The 20,911-nt window shown below is 36.8% G+C and overlaps 2 protein-coding genes across 3 annotated transcripts; both read right to left on the bottom strand.

The window, feature by feature from the left end:
* Positions 1-2,203: 2,203 nt before the first annotated feature.
* On the bottom strand, positions 2,204-7,395 carry LOC132159666 (protein ABHD14A). Its single transcript, XM_059569242.1, has 5 exons — positions 7,235-7,395; positions 6,637-6,914; positions 3,300-3,415; positions 2,967-3,202; positions 2,204-2,877 (listed from the first exon to the last, which is right to left on the bottom strand). The coding sequence occupies exons 2-5, from the start codon at positions 6,909-6,911 to the stop codon at positions 2,695-2,697; spliced, it is 810 nt and encodes a 269-aa protein (XP_059425225.1). The 5' UTR covers positions 6,912-6,914; positions 7,235-7,395; the 3' UTR covers positions 2,204-2,694.
* Positions 7,396-8,359: 964 nt separating this feature from the next.
* Positions 8,360-19,528, bottom strand: LOC132159664 (hyaluronidase-2-like). Of its 2 annotated transcripts, none has more exons than XM_059569241.1 (4): positions 19,419-19,528; positions 14,959-15,934; positions 11,189-11,278; positions 8,360-10,375 (listed from the first exon to the last, which is right to left on the bottom strand). In XM_059569241.1, the coding sequence occupies exons 2-4, from the start codon at positions 15,925-15,927 to the stop codon at positions 9,989-9,991; spliced, it is 1,446 nt and encodes a 481-aa protein (XP_059425224.1). In that variant the 5' UTR covers positions 15,928-15,934; positions 19,419-19,528; the 3' UTR covers positions 8,360-9,988. The 2 variants fall into 2 exon arrangements, with proteins under 2 accessions (XP_059425224.1, XP_059425223.1); XM_059569240.1 differs by lacking the exon at positions 19,419-19,528 and adding an exon at positions 16,612-16,851.
* Positions 19,529-20,911: the final 1,383 nt, after the last annotated feature.

Here is a 20,911-nt window from a genome sequence, read left to right as displayed (position 1 = left end):
CATTATTTCTGACATCATTTTGACATATTTCAGACATCAGTGTCATTAAATATTCATATGATGATGATATGAAAACAGATGGATTGTTAGGTAATAATCATTTATTTATTATCCAGCAGTTATTTGGTGATGTATGACCGTGAAAGTTATGTTAATGTTTTTGTGCAGCCACCCTAAGTTTTTGACAGACATGATATCATGCATGAGGATTGTTAGGTAATAATCATTTATTTATTATCCGGCAAGAATTCAGTAAAGGACCGTAATTGAAATGCTTTTTAAGTAGTTCATACTTATTTTACAGAACCACGGTTTATTTTGTGGTTTAGTTCATATTTGCATATTTTGATAAATGCACTTTGACTTCAGTAAGTGCACTGGAACTTACAATATATACCTCTTAAAGTATTTTGGTTGTAACCTGATGTCCCTTGTGGTGCATGTCCATTAAATCACAAATGCAAAACCGTAATATTGATGAAGTTTATTTTGCATTGAACAAAAGAATGTTTCATGTCACTGCAGTACCATGCACACAAGAATCTGAATTCAGTCCCAATGACAGATCCCTTCATGTTGAAGATTCCTGATGTTGGAAATATTTACAGGGCAGAGGTGCCTCACAGTCCTCTAAAACATAATCATATTTACAAGCTATAAACAAACAAAACAACAGACCACAGCACATAAATACCACACACATTACAGTTTCTGTCCTGTAGAAGCTTTAAGAAATCAATAATAAATATGTAATGAACACCTAAATTTTTAGGTGTGGTAATGTAATGAACCCTTCTTTTTTTCTCTACAGTCTCAGGAAATTGTCTATTTACTGTAAGAAATAATCTACTGCCAGTATGAGTCTGACAACTACTGATAATGTAAAACTGAATTTACAGGCGTGACAGGCCTCCAATACTGAAAATCTTCACTCGTTTTGCACTTCTAAAATCATGTGTTGAGTCATTCACACATTGCCGTGCTAAATTATGTATGTATGTGCCAGCTGCTGGTGTGAACATACTGCATTAATTAACATGCCAATAAGACAAACAATACGTGCCAAAAAAAATAGAAATGCTGTTTACTTCTCTGAGATGTTCTTGTAGGATTGATGAATTCAGTTACATGTTAAATGTTTCCAAGGGTCATGACAGTCATGACGCTGATTTTTGCCATCATGTATCTCTTTTTGTTACAGAAAACCATGATAATTGTATTATAAAAACAACCCTCATACAGGAAACCATGAATTTTGTATAATAAGAAGAGCCAAAGACCAAAAACATGGTACCTGTGTTTTACAAGAACAATCCTCAGAATGGAAACCATGGCAACAATGTTACTAAAAGCAACTGTCAGACTAGAAACCATGGCAACTGTGTTATAGATACAACTGTCAGTCTGGAAACCATGGCAACTGTGTTGTAGATACAACTGTCAGTCTGGAAACCATGGCAACTGTGTTGTAGGTACAACTGTCAGACTAGAAACCATGGCAACTGTGTTATAAGTACAACTGTCAGACTAGAAACCAGGGCAACAGTGTTATAGGTACAACTGTCAGTCTGGAAACCATGGCAACTCAGAAAGAAAGCCATGGAAATTTAGTTACAGGAAAGTGTTTCGGACTGGAAACCACAGCAACAATGTTACGGAATAACTCTCAGACTGGAAACCATGGCAACTATGTTACAGGAAAATCTGTCAAATCAGATACCATGGCAACAGCTCTATGGAATATCTCTAGGATTGGAAACCATGGCAATTGTCTTACAGAACATCTGTCAGACCAGAAGCCATGGAAACAACGTTACAGAATAGCTCGCAGATTGAAAACCATGGAAACTGAGTAACATGAACATTGCTGGCAACAGAGTTACAGAACTGTTTTAGAAAAGAAACTATGGCAACTATGTTACAGGAACATCTGTCAGACCAGAAACCATGGCAACAGCATTATGGAAATACTCTCATATTGGAAACCATGGAAATAGTGTTACAGGAACATCCGTGGTAACAGAGTAACAGAACAACTCTCAGAAAGAAAACCATGGCAACTATGTTACAGGAACATCTGTCAGACCAGAAACCATGGCAACAGCATTACAGAACATCCCTTAGACTGGAAACCATGGCAACTAACTGTGTTACAGCAACATCCCTTGCAACAGCATTACAGAACTACTCTCTTAAAGGATACCATGGCAACAGTATTACGGAATAACTCTCAAAAAGGATACCATGGCACCAGTGTTACGAATAACTCTCAGCCTGAAACCATGGCTACTGTGTTATTACAGGGAAATTCCTCAGTCTGGAAATCCTGGGAACAGCATTACAGAACAACCTTCAGGCTGGAAAATGTAACAATGTAACGGGCCATTACATGCAAAAGTGTCAAAACTGATGAAAGGATGTTTACAAAAGAAGCGTTACTATAGTAACTCTGCTGAGGTTCTGTTTGTGTGATGTATTATATCATCTCATCTCTTGATGGAGCACGCAGGGGAATTATAAGGAGTGAGCAGATGTGGATGGCCGACAGAACGCTCAGGTGTTTGTGACATTTCAGGACTGGTTTTACAGCTACACTGCAGTCCTGGTCATCATTTTCTTGTCTTTTTCTTCACCCAGTCTCTCCTAAAGTCTTTTTCACATGTTTGTTTGATCCGTTCTCACTCTCTCCGTCCCTCATTCGAGTTTGCTGAGGAAGTCGAGCAGAGCACGGTGGAACTCGCGGGGTTTGTCCATGTAACAGGCGTGTCGCGCTCCTGCCAACTTCACCACGGTGTGATGAGGCAGTTGAATCAGGTTCTTATGGGATTGGGCGCCCAGATTGGTGTCTAACTCTCCATATATGACCAGAGTAGGAGTCTGTCATACATATGAGAAGTGTGAATCAAAACTGAGCATTCAAATCAAGGAATTCTTAAGTGTGAGATGAATCAAAAGAAATACAACACCTGGATGTCGCGGTACTGCTGTGGGGTGATGCCACGTGTGCCAACGGGGGCGATGGGAACAAAGCCATGTAGCTGGGCACTGTGTTTCTGGAGGAACGGCAGGGCGTAATGACCGCTCATAGATGGGCTCAGTAACACTGGTGCTCGCACCCCCAGAGACTCCAGAAAACGCTTCAGCAGGTCCACGCGACTCTGATCCGACTTTACCGACTCTGAGTCTGGAGAATTCCCAAAACCTGATGAGAAACGAGACGATTTAGTGATCTGCTTTATATGTTTTAAACATATAAAAATTTGTATTTTAAGAACATTATTAAAGGGGATTATAAGTACCGGGCAGATCGAGAGCGAGGGCCTGGTATCCATTGGAAGCCAGCAGGCTGAGGGTGCCCAACTCCTCCCAAGTTTTAGAGGTGAAGGCCTGACCATGAAGAAGCACCAACTGCAGCCTGATGGAGAGGAGATACAGTTGCTGAATCTGTACAGGTATTTAAGAATAGGTCATAATACTTGCATGCAGAATTTTGTACGTTTAAAAAATACCATAGTTACTATAGTTTCCATTAAAATACCACTGTCTATCTGTTCATCTGCCTATCAAAACTTCCAAGCAACCAGCCAAAATGCAATAAGACTAATAATTTTTGCTGGCGAAATTCAGTCAGTACGAATCCACACAGTTGGGAATTTCATGTAAGGGCAATTTTTTGCAAGAAAATACAAAAGTATCTTTCAAGAGAACACAATATTTTGTGAGAGAAGCTAAAAGTATCAAGCAAAAGCAGGGTTTCTCAATAAACATAACATTAAACGAGCAAATAAAAAAGAAAAAGGGCCAGAGTTTCTCGAGGGAAAAAAGAAAAGTTTTACAAGAAAACACTAATTTTATCTGTGAGCACAATATTTTGCGAGAGAACAACGAAAAGTAAACGAAAAGTTTATTGGGGAAACATTATATTTGGCAAAAGAATGAAAGAGTTGTCAAAGCGAAAGCAAAGTTTCTTGGGAAAATGCTATATTTTGCAAGAAAACTAAAGTTTTGCAAGTGAATGCAAAGTTTCTCAGGGTTAGACAATATTTGCAGGTTTTTGTGAGGTTGTGCAAACGACGGCAAAATTTCCAGGGAAACGCAATATTTTGTGAGAGAATGTAACGTTTCTCTGTGAACACAATATTTTTACAAAAAAGGCAAACGATTTGCAAGCGAATGCAAGGTTAAGTCTTTCTAAATCAATATGGAATGGGATATAATTGTGCAGAGAAATTAGTAAATGATTATTCGATAGTTTTTTAAAATGTAGGCTATAATGTTGTATTTTCCCAGTTTTACTACAAATAAAACCAAAAAAAACTTTGTTAATATTTAAACCATTGTAACCACAAATTAAAGGGCTAGTTCACCCAAAAAAATTAAAATTCTGTCATTAATGACTGACCCTCATGTTGTTCCATACCTGAAAGACCTTCACCTTCAGAACACAAATTAAGATATTTTTGATGAAATCCAGGAGCTTTCTGACCCTGCATAGACAGCAACACAACTGAAATGTTCCCAGACCCACAAACGTAGTAAGGACATTGATAAGACGGTCCATGTGAAATCAGGGGTTCAATTTTGCAATGTTACAAGAATACTGTTTGTGTGCAAAGAAAATAAAAATAACAGGTTTTATAACTCTCAGATTTCATCAAAAATATTTTCTTAATATTCTTACTGGCTTGGAACGACACAAGGGTGAGTAATTAACAGAGGTGGGTAGAGTACCCAAAAACAGTACTCAAGTAAAAGTAAAAGTACTTCTAGAAATATTTACTCAAGTAAAAGTAAAAGTACTAGTCTTGAATAGTTACTTGAGTAAGAGTAAAAGAGTATCGGATAAAAAAATCTACTCAAATAGTTAGTTACTAGTTACTTTGGGTCATATATACTGTACTGAGCCTATTTTTATTTAGATATATAGATAAAATGTATGTAATGTATGTGTGCGTGTATAAATGTATATATTTCATCAGCCTTTACTCCAATTTATGTAATTTATTATAAAACCCTGTCTGTTTACTTAAGTAACAGATATAGGTGTCATGCCATAACATATTTTTAATACGACTGACTTTATATTAAATGTGAATTTAATATTGAAAGTTAATGTGATATAAATATTGCTACTAATCTTTCATTGTTCAGAAAGAGAGCAAATAACATTTACATTATTAAAGATCATTTTCACTGACAGTCTACATTTCAATCACTCTCAGAAACTCCCATTAAAATCACTGAAACTGTTAACACTGTGAAATCAATATCTTAATTAAAGATTCGTACACACATCTGCACTTTGTTGTTCCTGCGAAAGAATTCGCCAGAAAGAGGTATCCAGTCAGCGAGCGAGTGAAGGAGGAACTGGCATTTCAGCGATGACTCATCTGAACGCCTCTGATTGGCCAATGCTTTAATAAGCTCAAAAGAATCATGTGTGATTTGTTATAATGGGCAGCGCTGTATAAACGCATCTATCTCTGGCTCAGCGCCAGCAAGCGAACACAGATCTGAATTTAGCAGCTGATAATATGACTCGCTGAACGTACTTGCACCAGTGTGATTGTATTAAAATTAATAAAATCTTAATCGGCTATTTTTTGTCTTTTGGAAGCTGCATTCAACTTGACTCCCCTCTGTTATAAGCCACACACGTACAACAAACTAATGTCACAGTGGTATCGTGTACTGTAATCGAATGTAGCCCAAGTTATTACCTGTTAAACAGTAGACAGCACACGCGGTGTTCATCTAATAAGGATCTCCATCGCAAGCAAATAATAGCATTTGCAGATTTCAATTCAGTGCAGTTCCAGCCACGTTTTCAGCGCTCTTTCTGTTCTTAAACGTTACAACTCCGAGTGAACCACTTCAGACGCTCAGCGCGTGCGGCAGGGAACTGAACGACTCATTCAAACTGATTCATGAACCAATTCACTCGTTTGCCAATTGTTTTGATCAAGTCTTTGAACAGAATTGACTCAAAAAAATGAATCATTCACGAATGGGCATCGCTCATTGCCCAGAGAAAAGTAGACGGCGCGTTTGGAATAAACTGAAGCATTATAACATTTATTGCATTAAGATAAAGTAACGAGAGGAGCGTCGCCCACAGTAACGAAGTAAAAGTACAGATTTTTCCCCAAAAATTTACTCAAGTAAGAGTATAAAGTACCCATCTTTAAATATACTCCGAAAAGTATTAGTTACCCCAAAAAATTACTCAAGTAAATGTAACGAAGTAAATGTAACTCGTTACTACCCACCTCTGGTAATTAATGACAGAATGTTTGGGTGAACTAACCCTTTAACCATGTTTTTGCAATAGTAATACTGTGGTTATACAAATGGAAATCAATATGCCAAAAAAAAACATGGTTACTATACTTTTACTACAATACAACTATAGTTAATTCCTGTAAGGGCTGGTACAATGCCTTGCCCCATAGACGTACTGTAAATTCGATTTTTAATGGGTACAAACTGAAGAACGAATCAGATTTAATTCTAAACAGCTTTATGATGTAAATTTGGAACGTGCCAATAATGAGCCAAAACTGATGTCTATCTATTCAGCTCAATACAATCATTATATAACGACGGAATCAATCTCAAATGATTAAGTAAGCTGACCTGGGCACGATCTGTCGCCCAGCGCTGTCCACAGGCAGAGCCTCCCTGAAGAAGAGCGGCGGGTCACCGGGCAGCTGTCCGGTCCTGACCGTGATGTTGACGCTGTTCGGCGGCGGCGGAGGCGGAGGAGAGGCGGCGATCATCCCCATCCGCTGCTGCACCTCCAGAGACGGCTCCATGCTCCCCTGCCGCATGGAGGGCAGCAGCAGATACAGCAGCACTGTGGCCAACAACACCAGCCCCAAAACCACCAGACGGTTGCGGAAGAAATTCATCGTCTGCATGTAAACCCATTCAGTTACAGCAAATAAAACATTCACACTGGGTTTAACAAACGGACACGAGGAACAACCATTAATCTCATTAACCCCCAGACTTCATTTTAACACGGTGACATTTACAAAACAAATGAATGATTGATTACATGAAATACGTGTACATTAAAACGAACTATGCATAATTTTAGTTTTTAGTTGATGCATAAAAGTCTAAATAACATCTAAATAACGTCGCGGAAATAAAATGCGCAGACGTGCTGCTTGCTATCCTGCCGATGAACGCAAAAACATGACAGCTACGACGTGCATTTTGTACTTACCTAGAAAGTAACCGAAATACTGTAAATATCCAATAATCGATGAGTGTCTGAAGATTTGGGACCGATCATAATTCGCATGTAGTGACTGTGAGCGCGGCGTTAATGCATCACACACACAAAAACAGTTCCGTGTGGAAACGGCTGAACGTTTGCGATGGTTCCGATGCATTTGACTCGAGCTCATTCCTGCAGGTTTGTGTACGTTTGTCCTTTCTTGGAAATCTTTTAGAATTGTTGCGAAATTATATCTCATGATAATAAGACATGTTACTACACATTTGGAAATGCACCGAGCCTCTGAAGAAACACGGTGATGAAAGATCTATCTACATATCTATAATCTGACTCAACCTATCTAATAATGTTAAAAAAAAATGCAATATAAAATATTGTAAAATAATATCTATCTGTCTGTCTGTCTTTCTCTATCTGTCTGTCTGTCTGTCTCTTTAATACATAAAAATTACCATTTGATACTATTACTTGACTATGCTACATAAAATCATAAGGGCATCAATGGTGACGACAACAGAAAACAAGGCCATGGCATAGTTTTATTTTATTTTCTAGTCAGATAAAGAGAAAAATAAGTGTCATTGTTCAGCTGAGCTGCGTGTAATATCGTGCCGATGACGTATTGGCTCAGACATGTGGATGCCATATTGCAGTGCGATTCCCAATAGTCTGAGCCACAGATTCCAGTATTATATTCACACACAGCAGCAAACACACAGAAGATCCCAGAGCAAAGGCCCCGCTGGGGGTCCGAGAAGAGGGGGAGAGAATAAAAGGAGTCTGGATGTCTGGTTTAAGTTATAACACAAGGCGTTTTCTGTGCTGTCTGCCCATAATGTTCCCTTTGGCACCGTCGTCTACCCCCTCAGAACTGGAGCAGGACCTACAAACCAAGGGCTGGAAAAAAAACTAGAGGAAAAGTAAACTAGCTATTGAGGATGAGGGGAAATCGACATTTAGAAACAAATTCCTAAATAATGTCTCATCACTTTTCAATGTTTGAAGTAAAAATTGCCTGTTTAAATGAAACAAACCCCAGCTTTTCAACATGGTTTTGGTCATTGGTACTGGAGTTACTCTGTTAAACTACAAAATTACAAGCAAGAGATTGCTTTTAAATATGAAATTTATTGAAAAAAATATAAAACGAGTCACCAAACACCTGATAAAACTCAACCGGAAAGCAACTAATCTTGTATAACTCACATTATATGTAATGATCTGGAAAAATATATATATAGCAGAATTTGGTATCAAAATTCTATTGGATGAAAATAAAATTAAGCTTTTTAGGTTTAATGTTGCAATTGTGAGGGTCTTCAAAACATGATCAATTAAAGAGACTGTTCACCCAAATATGACATTTTTATCATTATTTGCTTTGTTGTCCAGACAAGCAAGCAGTCAAACAGGTTTGGAAATAATTTCATAAATGACAGAATTTCATTTTTAGGTGAACTATGCCTTAAAAGGCATTACAACAACAACCACAACAACAGAAATCTACAGGAAGAAAAAAAAAACACCTTCTGGAAACACAAATAAATCCTTTCCAGTTTATCCCACACAAATAAAGAGCAGAAGTTCAGCAATTAAAGGGGAAATCCTGACTCAAAACAGATTTGTGCAACCTAGGCGGAAAAATGAAAAGGCATATTTTCTTGTGTGAACCGCAGTTCACTGATGTGACATTTACATTCATGTTTTTGGCAGAAGTTGTTACAAGACTTTCAAAAATACCTCACTATCCAGCAGTGGTCTAAGAACATGTCTGAAATCATATTTCACCCCAAATTTAAAAACAAATCATGATAAAACGTATATTTTTGCATGAAGAAACCTAATTATAGGACCATTTAGATCCTTATTCTTATTACTGTAAAGACAAATTCAAAATTCTAAAAGTGAATATTAATTTAACAAACATTTATAGTATAATACAAAAACAATTGTCACAGAAAACAGATTTCAAGCATATTTTAATATGATTAATTGAATGTGATTAATAATAATAATTAATGAATAATTTATAGTATTATAATTTATAATAATGCACATTTTATTCCTTGTTGCATTGCCTATAAAATGACAATTTACAAATCATTACGATTTTCTTTTTGCTATAACAAAGCAAATACATACCTATGAGAATTAAAAAAAAAAAATGAAAATGCACAACAGTCATGAAAATAAGTAAAAAACGATGCAAAAAAATGTATGTAAAATAATTTCTCTACTTTCTTTTAATTTAAGAGTGAAATGTGATACAGAAGACAGGTTTCAATCTAAGTGAGGCTTTAATGAGGCAGCAGCGTTGCAAGTAACAAAACGTGTCCCTTTAAGGAGCTGGTCATGTGACACACTGCAGAAATAAGGTCACAACTGGTTTTATGCAGATATAAAAGGCAGCAAAAGTAATAAAAAAAGGCCGCAAATGACAGCGGAAACCACCACATCAATTACTTTTTATAAAAAATGCACACAGACAACACAATACACAAACCTAGTCAAAAATCACAATTCCTTCCTGGTGCAGTTCTTCCTCCCATGCAACAGGGGGCGATGCTCTCGACCCAAAAACACACTGAGCCACCGCTGTGCTGTACATACAGTCCACAGAGTTAGCGCGCGCATTCAAATTCTATTTCTAATCAAATTCTAGCGAACAAAAGGCCTTTCAGCTGTTGCGCATCTCTTAACGAGAAAGTCGGGCATATTGACCTCAAACCACTGAACTCCTCAGTGCAGGAACCCCATCAAGAGCAGCGGCAACAGCAAAACCTGCAAAAACGTGGTCAAGACGAGCGTGGCTCTATTCCCGGCATCCGTCTGGCTGCAGTCGTCGCCGAGGTAGCCGTTATAGCACTGACACTGAAACTCGTTGCGCACGCGGCTCAGCTCTTCTTCTCCCATCTGGCCCGCGACCTTCAGCGTGTTTCCCAGTCGCTCTATGCTGTGGGTGTTCGGGCTTAGATGCAGGTACGTGTCCGTGTCGGGTTGTTTGCGAAGGCAGCGGCCTCGAAATCTGCAGAGGTTTCTGCTGCACTGCTCGGCGGCCGACGTCACGTTAAGTAAGTAGCGACCCAACGGCCCTCGCAGGTATTCGTTAAGTTTGGAACAAGCCTCCTGGAAGATACAAGATTAAAGAATTGATCAAATATGACCAATAAAAAAAATAGACCAATATCTTTCGCAAACACAAATTAATGGTCCAATATTTAACTTTTTATTTCATGATTATCTACTTTGGCCAATTTCTGCACTGGCAGTTTAAAACAAATACCTGCTCCTTGTGTCCGTTTCAAAATCAATAGAATATATATATTTTTTTATTTTTATTAATTATAAAACAATATGTAAAATTTTAATTATATATATATATATATATATATATATATATATATATATATATATATATATATATATATATATATATATATATATATATATACATATACACACAATTTATGTATATTTAAAGTTTTGTTAACTCTCTCCATAAATAAACAATAAGAACAATGCCTGACAAATGATGAAAGAAATTTTTTAATAAACACTGTTAAATAAAAAATAAACACTGAAAAATAAAACTAGTTTCCTAATTAAATCATTAAAACATTTTTAAATGAATAAACAAACGTTAGATAAATATAGGGGAAATTAATATGTGACACATGAACTAATATTGTCAGACACCCAATATAGTAATATTGAAATATTGTGCGTCCACAAATGAACCTTATTATGATCCTAAAAGACCCCTCCACATGTTAAAGTCCTGATCACCCTGTCAGGGTTTATTTCTGTCATAATAACTGACTCATTGTACATGACTCATGACTTATGTAGAATACATATTTATCTCCAACATCATTTGAGCCCTAAAGTCAAGTAATGTGAAGGAGGTGAGTTAATATCCTGATTAGGGTACAAACTTACAAGACTGCTGGCGTAGTTGGAGTCACCCCAGAGGATGACGCCCGCTACACCCAAAGCCACGCTCTCGCCGATGGTCGACACCAGATCCGTCTGCACACAGACAGAGAGAGAGAGAGAGAGAGAGAGAGGGGGGATCGTCAGCTCAGCTCCAGTGTGAGGGTCCAATGAGGAAGCAAACCAGGTGTTTTAGATAAGGCTTCATGCGTCACTGAATTCTGAAATAATCACCTCGCCAAACACTGAGCTTCTTGTGTGTTTGTGAATAGTTTTTCTGTGAGTATTTGTTAATCGTTCTGCCGTTTGTATATTTGTGACAAGTGACATCGGTGATGAACGACGACGACAAAGACTTCATTCTTCTCTTTCTTGACCACACACTTTGTCTTCAGCCTTTTCATTACATTAGTGACAAGCACTCGTTCACTCTTTGGCTTTTGTTGAACTGCTTTACCTCTTGTTCCACAGACGCTGACGTCAATTCCTTCTACAGTCCAAACTTTTCTGCTTGATAAATGAACGACAGAAATACTGTGGATCAAGCCACAACGGGAAAACTACTTTTAGTTCGTCACAACATTTACATTATGACGAATTCATACAGATAATATCATAATCATAATTCATCATTAATAATTATACATTTTATATTATAGTATATAACCTTACAAGAGCAATGATAATAGCATATGTAATACTAAAAAGTAATAATATTAGTAAATACAATAAAATGGCAATTATTCATTATAATTGTTATATTATTATAAAAGAAATAGCGCTGTCAGATGATTAATCGCATCTAAAATAAGTTTTTGTGTACATAATATGTGTGTGTTATGTATATATTTATTATGTATATATAAAAACACAGGCATACAGTATATATTTTGAAAATATTTACAAGTATATACATTTAAATATATATATATATATATATATATATATATAAAATAATATTATATTATATATAAATATATTTTACATATTTTTCTTAAACATATACATGGATGTTTGTGTATTTATATATACATAACAAATAAACAGTACACACACATATTATGTACAAAAAAACTTATTTTAGATGCAATTAATTGCGATTAATCATTTGAAAGCACTCAAAAAAAACATTTATAATAGTATTTATTTTATATAGCATTTATTTTTGGCACTTTTAAAGAGACTGCAATGGAATAATCAAAATAGCCTAACACAACTCTGTGCTTTTGTTCTCATTTACTTTTCTTTTTAGTTTCTTGAATTTAATTTCTACTTTAAAAGCCTTATTTTTGTTTTTAGACTGTAACGTTACAATTTTAGAATGAAATGTGGTTTTAACCCTTTTTGCACATAATATAAAGGCTTACATGGTTAAATTAACTTTATTTGTTTTCATAGCCTTTAATAGGCAATGTATTGTTTTTTGGACAACATTGGGCAGTAAGCGAAATAAATAGATATTAAATACAGATTTTTTAATTCAAATACAAAAATTTAAATACCGAGATATATATTGGATTTCACAAATCGGCCCAAAAATGCAGAGATATGATCACCCAACCCTAGTATATACATACACACACATATAAATATGTATACATGAATGTGTGTATGTTGTACATATATTAGTATATTAAGAAGCAACAAAACAAATGTTACATGGGCTAACAGAGACTTGACATAGCACTTGTATTTTATTGCTTTTTTTGTTAGTTAAAATTTTCCTATTGTCCTCATTTGTAGGTCGCTTTGGATAAAAGCGTCTGCTAAATCACTAAATGTAAATGTAAACAAAATATATCACAGTGTTGTGGTGAACACTCGTCACATGTGCTGGCAATCTGGAGATCAAACACAAACAACCACCACCCCGAAACATGGACACGTCCAGAAGATGTTATGTGATCTTCAGCCTCCAGACAGACCAGAAGTACTCTACAGACTTTAAGGACAGTTTTACAGACGTCACAGATGCGTCATGTGACCTGTGGTGCTGTCTGTATGAACAGTTAGTTAAGGACTGCTAACTAGGTGTGGTATGATTTAGGGATTCATGATAAATATCGCCCGATATTTAATGCTCATTTTGTCAGTAATGCCGGGCGATATTTATCAGCATCCCTAGATTAGATGTAACGGGGCGTTCACACTAAGACACAAAATTACAACAACAATTGTTTTATTTTTATTTATTTTATTGTAATTTTAGTAATCATTTATTTCGAAATATTATTTTGAAAATTAGTACTAGTAATATAAATAATATTATTAATATCATTATATTATTAATAAATAACTAACAGTATATTATTATTAATATTACTATACAAATATAAAATGTAATTGAATTTTTCATTTCATATTTGTGACCCTTGACCACAAAACCAGTCTCAAGTCACTGGGCTATATTTGTAGCAATAGCAAACAAAACATATCGGTCAAAATTATCGGGGTTTTTTTTTTTATGCCAAAAATCATAAGGATGTTACGTAAAGATCACGTTCCATGAAGATATTTCATAAATTTCTTACCAGAAATACAGCAAAACTTAATTTTTGATTAGTAATATGCATTGCTAGGATATCATGTGGACAAATTTAAAAGTAATTTCCTCAACATCAAAAACATTTTTCACCATCAGATTCCAGACTTTCAAATAGTTATATTTCACCAAAGATTTGTCTGTCTTAATTCAGCTTACAGATGATGAAGAAAAAAATTGACCCTTATGACTGGTTCTGTGGTCCATGGTTATATATATAAATATATATATATATATATATATATATATATATATATATATGTGTGTGAAACACAGACGAGTCTTTGTCTCCAGAAAGCTGAGAAGATTCTGCATGTGTGATTGCTATATTTAGGACAAGTCATGACATATATCAGTCTGTTTAAATTCTCTGCACCTACATTGCATTGGGAACATTGCTCAATGCCAGAAAAAAAAACACACCATGACACAGTAGTCCTAAAAATATAAACACCTCAGGAACATCTGAACTTCCTTCAAACAGTGGCAGAAGTCAACAGACCATCACAAAGATCGATTCGGCTGGACAATTGTAGCTCAAGTTTTGGCTTTTGCCTCTGGTATTTTTTGTGAATAAAGATCTGGGCTGGTATCCAAAAGGTTGTGTATTTGAATTCTGCAAAGACTCATCTCAGGTTACTCACCTCAGGAACCTACAAAAAGTGTTCCTTTAGATTAAAATATCAATAAAATGACTAGATTTTATGTGAGATTTTAGTAAGGCTACACAATATATCGGTATATCGGTTGACCATATTGGTTATCGGCCAAAATTAGAAATGTTTTAACTAGATAATTAATTGTTAATGCTAATTTTAAACCACTTTATATTTGAAAACATTTATAATTTAACAATGTAAAATGTAAATGCAAATCTTAAAATGAATATATTCTTTCATACTGTACATCACATATTAATGTTGAACTTGTAGAATGTAGTTTTTTTCTTAATTAGTATTGTGTTTCATGCTTAGTTTAATAATTGAATAATACAGAAAAGGTACTAAAAGAGGCAAAGTATTCATTTTAAATATTAGTATTAGTATTAAATAAATTAATAAATTCAAAACAGAAAACTCTAGTATTGCCCGATAACTAACACGATACCAATATGTTGTGCACAACTACTTATAGTTCAGATCATCTTTAACAAACAGGTGCCCTCACTGGTTTCCACTCGTCTTGAGGAAAATCAAACACTGCCACACCAAGCGTCATCTTACGAAAATCTCACCTCTGTCATCAGCAGGAGATCAGAAGGGTTGCCGTTAGAACCTGGAAGATTGTTTTGGTAAGTGGGCCGCGTGTAGATAAACACAGGCCTGGCCGACCCATTCCCAACAGATGCCAACCTCATGCCCTCCTTGACCCTGTTGCGTACGAACTGGCGTCCAGCCGGTTGGTCCTTCAGCCCTTTAGCCATGTATATGGAAGGATACAGAGCTGTACTCTCCGTCCACAGCCACTGCAGTTCGTTGTTCCTTTTCACCTCCACGTCCGGACAGTGTCCCGTGTTGCTCTTGTGATTGTAACAATCAGGAAAGAGGTAGAAACCCCAAAGCTGTTGGGGCCGTAAGCTCTTGGCCGTTCGAAGCGTCTCCAACATAAACTTGCGTGCAGAAAGCTCGAACTCTTGCTGGGCCACTTTGGCCACCTGGTCTTGAGGCCAAGTTGGGTTTTTCTCAGTGACTAACCGTCGCGAATAATTGCGGTAAATGTCTTTAGTGCCCCAGTTACGTATCCAGAGGGGCCGCCACTCTTCCCAGTCGATCACAGCAAGACCTTTCACCGTCGGGTCCTTGATGTACTTCTTGAGCCCTTCCGGCATCCTTTCTAGGTGTTGCCCGAGACTGGCGGCCTGCGGTAGGCCGCCGTTGACTGGAGTGCCGTCTGCTTCAAAATAAGGGTACAAACCCAAACGGTCGTGATAGAAGATGGTGAGGTTTTGCTTGGTGAAGCCCTCATTCGGTGAAGCCACTATTTGGAATTGATCCAACTGGAAGGCGACATCATGACGGGGTCTACAGTCTTCTGTAGGGGCGTTCCAGGCCAACAGCAACGGCTTGCCGGAATACAGCGGCCATCTAGTGTTTTTTAACTGTTGTGCTTTTAAACAGGTCCAAAACAGCATCAAAAGTAAGAGTCTCAGCCAGGAGACCCACTGAAGTCGGGTCGCCCCAAAGAGACCCGTGATGTTTCTCATTTCAGACCTAAGAATACAGCAAACCACTACAATTAACACAATTTCAAACTCACTATGAGTGTTCTAGAGCATGGAAGAAAAAAAAACTGTTTCATGTGCAGTTGGTTTATTGGTACATTATACATATATTAACAAATAAAATTATGAATTTTGCACAATTTAATGATAAAAAAATTATAAATAAATCACTGTATATTTAAAGAACACATTTCATGGGAATCAAACCAATGACCTTGGCTTTGTTAGAACCATGCGAAGTAAAAAAGTTTTAAAAGAACTTTTAAAGGAAGGAAACAAATATGAATATTCATACAAACAACTACTTGCACAATACCATGCTCTGCAAGCATTAAAATAGTCATCATAGTCACAAATAAATGAGAACATTTACATTCAGGCATTGATTAAACTTTTGTCAAATGCTTCTAACATATATTATTATTAGTAGCCTACATGTGATCGCTGGGAATCTAACCCATGGCCTTAGTATTATTAGAACGCAGTTCTGGCATTCCAAATAAAACAAAAGGAAACAAACAATAAGCATTCCACCGAACGTTTAAACTTTGTTTCAAACATAGGATTCGGATCATCGTTGCGTGTTACAAACCCGCTTCCGCTTCACACTCTAGAAACACTTAACGTTACACGAACTAACTGTAATCTGTTAGAGGAGACACAGACCTGTATAGATCCGACTAAACCCGTTCAGCACACCGGTCCGATCACTCATGAACTACCACGTAGCTTCCACCCATCCATCCAGCGGATGCCAACACCTCATAACTATAAAGTCCCAATAGCTATTTCAACACAATCTATGATCACTGTTTCTGCGTCTTTGAAACGCCCCGTTCGCGTTCAGTCAGTAGCTCTATTGCCGTGCCTGCTCATCTGGAACAGTGATTCAATGTGTGCGGATCTCGGCCCTCAGATTGAGAAATGTACTTGTGGATAAAGGGGTGCGAGCTGGTATATATGACGAAATTTGCTATTCTGTAACATTACATTTTGAGCCCAATCGATGTAACACGATATGACATAGCACATTAAGTCTATATAAAGTGCTGAAGTCGTTACTTTGGGTGTACAAGCAGTAAACCTCTTAACATATGTCCCCTGTCCCCCCTACATGGCGAGTTGGTTTAGTCCGAATTCTCCGCTGGGGATGAAGAAGCGTTTCTACTGAACTGAGCTGAGAGACCTTCATGAGTCCAGAGCCATTATACATAAAATCACGTTTCACTCCGAAATCATTCGGAGAATTAAATTCTCTATTTCCTGTCTTTTCCTTTCTTTACTCTATTGATTGTTTCCCACTTTATGAGGGTAAAACTACAGCATGACTAAAGACTGACTATCAAAAAGTACTGAGGTAGCCTAACATTACTGTTGTTTTTGAACACGGTTCCATCATAGTAGCCCACCATGTTTTTTTTTGTTTTTTTTTTTAAAGACATGTATCACGTTAATACCATGTTTCTGAACAGGATTCATGGTAATACCATGATACTTTTTGAATTACATTACCATAAACTCTTAATTGATTTTATAAGACTAGGCTATTCTGAAAAAAGCTTCAATGCAGTTAGCTTTAAAAATAACTAGAGCTTAGATTAATAACATTAACTTTTAAAACAGTACATTAAAACTGCAAAATAAGCCAAACATTACATTGCGCAACATGGTGTTGGCGGAACTGGCATCAACCATTGACATACAGGAAGTCAGCTGACCAAAGGGCAGAGCAGTTTCCTGTGGCACTGGGACCATCCTGTGTGCTGACTTACTTAAAACTGATGAATATTTGTGAATGAACCCACACAGATGAATGTGTGGCAAACTTAGCACCTCAAAATATCTCACCATGCTCTGCACCAAACATATTTCACCACGTGTAACAGATTAACCCACTTGGTTTTTACGGTTGCTAATGTTTGCTAATGTTTCACGAACAAAAGCTCATTCAGCCTCAAACTATGAATCCCTATAGGACGCCTACAGAACATAAAAGCCTCCAGGAAGGACCTGGTTTCCATGTGTTACAGTGAAGATGGGTGTAATGACATGTTGCGGTCAGTGCTATAGGACTTCTGAGGTCTACATTAGTGGGAAAGTGGAAAGGGCGCACAGAAGGAAAACCACCCACAGCTGCAGGCCAAAGGGGTCACCTTTGATGTTGCCTTTGAAGGGCAGATGTCATGAAAACGTCACAACTGGAATCAAGATAGTTTTGACACTTCATCTAGAACTGAAAATATGCTTTGGTGAGTAGTATACGAGTGCATTTCTCGCTCGAATGACGAATGCGGTGTGTATGTTTGCTTCCGTCCTCAGCGGGAGGCAGACATTCCGGACGAGTCCCCGCTCCGGGCGGAATACCTCAATACTAAAACACATCTTGTACTAATAAAGGACTGTAGGAGCCAACACAGACCCTTACAGACTCTAATAAACTAAGAACAGAGCGTACAGCTGCGAGTGGTTTTTACCACTAATGTCTAATTACGTGAGGTAAAAACATGAAAAAACTCTCCATCTGACTTCGACAGGTGGTTGTTCCCTAATGTTCAAATTCTTTCTCTCACATCTCCGGAAGTGTCATGGCCTGTTTTTTTCGTTAATTAAGACTAAAAATGGAATGGAATGTTTAAAGAAATAAATATAATAGAAAAAAAACGTATTTTATTAAGTTAGTTGAGAAAGAAACATTTTATATTTTGTTTAGTTTAAGTACTAAAATGACTGAAACTAAATTAAAATGGATAAAAATGAAAATGAAATAAAACGAACACACAAAATGACTAACTTTAAATAAAATGAAATATCCAATTTATATATAAATTATACGATAGTATGGTAATGGTAGTAAAATAAAAATGGTTATGGCTTAGAGTAACAATTCACTCAAAAATGGAAATGAAATGAAAGTGAAATTGGGACTGCTGAGGTCTAAAAATGACTTGAAAAGTAGTCCGTGCAACATTAAATGACGTTAAACTTTGCGCAAAATGTTGAAAAAAAATTCCCAAGTGCATTTGCGATTTCACATCCACGGCGAAGGGAAATATTGTCAATGAAAGTGACTTGAATGTAGTTTCTATTGATTGCATGATTTCAAAAGACTTAAAGCATAAACCACATGGACTACTTTTATAGTATTTCTTTCATTCTGCCCTTGAAAACTGCAGTCCCCATTTACTTTTATTGTAAGGAAAAGAGCAGCCTGGACAATCTACTGAGCGTCTCCTTTTCCATTCTATGAAAAAAGACAATCATATGTGTTTGAAATGGCATCATGGTGAGTAAATAATGACAGAATTGTATATATATTTTTACACATAGCGTGTTTTTTCCATATTTTCCATATGGTACACTGCATCCGTTATATTTTAAAGGTAGCTTGAAATGCAACATATATTAATGTTTTACATATTTTAATTCAGAAAATTTTTTTTCTTATGCCACTTCAAATGAAAGCGTCTACTTACTGTGCGTAAAGGTTATCCCTCTCCCAGCAGACAGACGTCCTTAGTTGTCTCTATATGTAGATGTGCACCTGCTTCAGCTCACCTGTCACTGAATGCACAGCTGATTTGAGAGAGACCCACAGTTTTGATCTGGGAGAGACCACACCCCTGTACCTCCTTCACATTTAATCCTGCCCATCTCACCCAGCCGCCACCAGCCCCAGGAGCCCAGCCAGACTTTGATCTTATCATGATTGAGGATTGGATTTGAGTGCTTTAGACTGATCTCAGATCAGCCCCAGCGGGAGAGCCCATGCAGATCCCAGTTCTGGTTGGCAGGGCGATGTAGAAGACTCCCACCGCTGTGTAGAACTTAAGGTATGATAAACTAATAAATCATTGTGAAAGTAATGGAACTAGAGATGGGGACAGAGATAGAGACAAGAATGTTAATTAAAAAGATTATAGCTGAAGAAATGAACAGTAGAACATGGCACAAGCAACACTTAAGGTCATGAATTTCATTCCAAGGGAATATAAATACTGATAAAATATGTGCCTTCAATGCACTTTATGTGGATATAAGTGTGTGATAAAGGTAAAAAAAAATGCTTATTTGTTTTTAGTGGGGATAGTCCGTCATGGAGATCATAAGACTGAATTATTAAAGCAAAAATGTCATGCATCCACACCAGTAGGTGTCAGTATATTATAAGTCCAAAACCACTATTATAATTTGTTAAATAGGCTAAATAGAGTAATTTTGATAGTAATCTACACAAACAGGAATTTTGCGTGAGGGCAAAAGATTTTCACCAAGCAGATTTAGAAATTTGCGTTGCACATACATTGCTACACTATTGCCAACATTTTATTTTTATTTTTCAAAATATTGCCATACACACCATACAAACATCGTGACATCTGTAGCCTACAAGCTACATCTCCATTTTTTGCTATGTGGTTATTTGGCTAGCCAGGTCTGCTGAGAAAATTGAAAGTTAAGGGGAAAAAACCCTGACAAGCTACACAATTTGAATTATAATTCACGTCCATAGCACAAAAACTCCTAAACAAATTTTGGCTCATGGTTTAAACGGTGACGTCAGTGGAGTCTTAAAGGCTTGTGTAGAGTGATGAATCCCTGAGCAAAAATCAATCAGCTCTGTCTTCGCTAATCAGAAGATCGATAACTGACCTCCTAGGTCTGAGCGAAGCGATCATCATGTTTGACGAAGCCAGTAAACACAGCTGACTGCTCTCCATCCCCCTTCTCTTGTTTCCTCTTCTCTGCTGACTCAGAAGCGGCACAGAAACCTGTAAGTAAAAACTAAGAGAGACTGAATCCTTAAAACCCTTGAGCTCAGCAATAACCCGCAGCTTTATTTAAAAAATGGATAGAAAAACACTGATATCTGATTATAATCACACATGCTGTTCTGACAGAAAGTCAGAAATTTTTAGTTCATAAAGGAATAGTGCGCAAATTATTAGTATTAGTATTTTAACTATTA

The sequence above is a fragment of the Carassius carassius genome, chromosome 16 (genome assembly GCF_963082965.1).
Source record: "Carassius carassius chromosome 16, fCarCar2.1, whole genome shotgun sequence".
In the NCBI taxonomy this organism is placed as follows: domain Eukaryota; kingdom Metazoa; phylum Chordata; class Actinopteri; order Cypriniformes; family Cyprinidae; genus Carassius; species Carassius carassius.
Note: the sequence above shows the minus strand (reverse complement) of the source record. Positions and strands in the feature narration are given on the sequence as shown.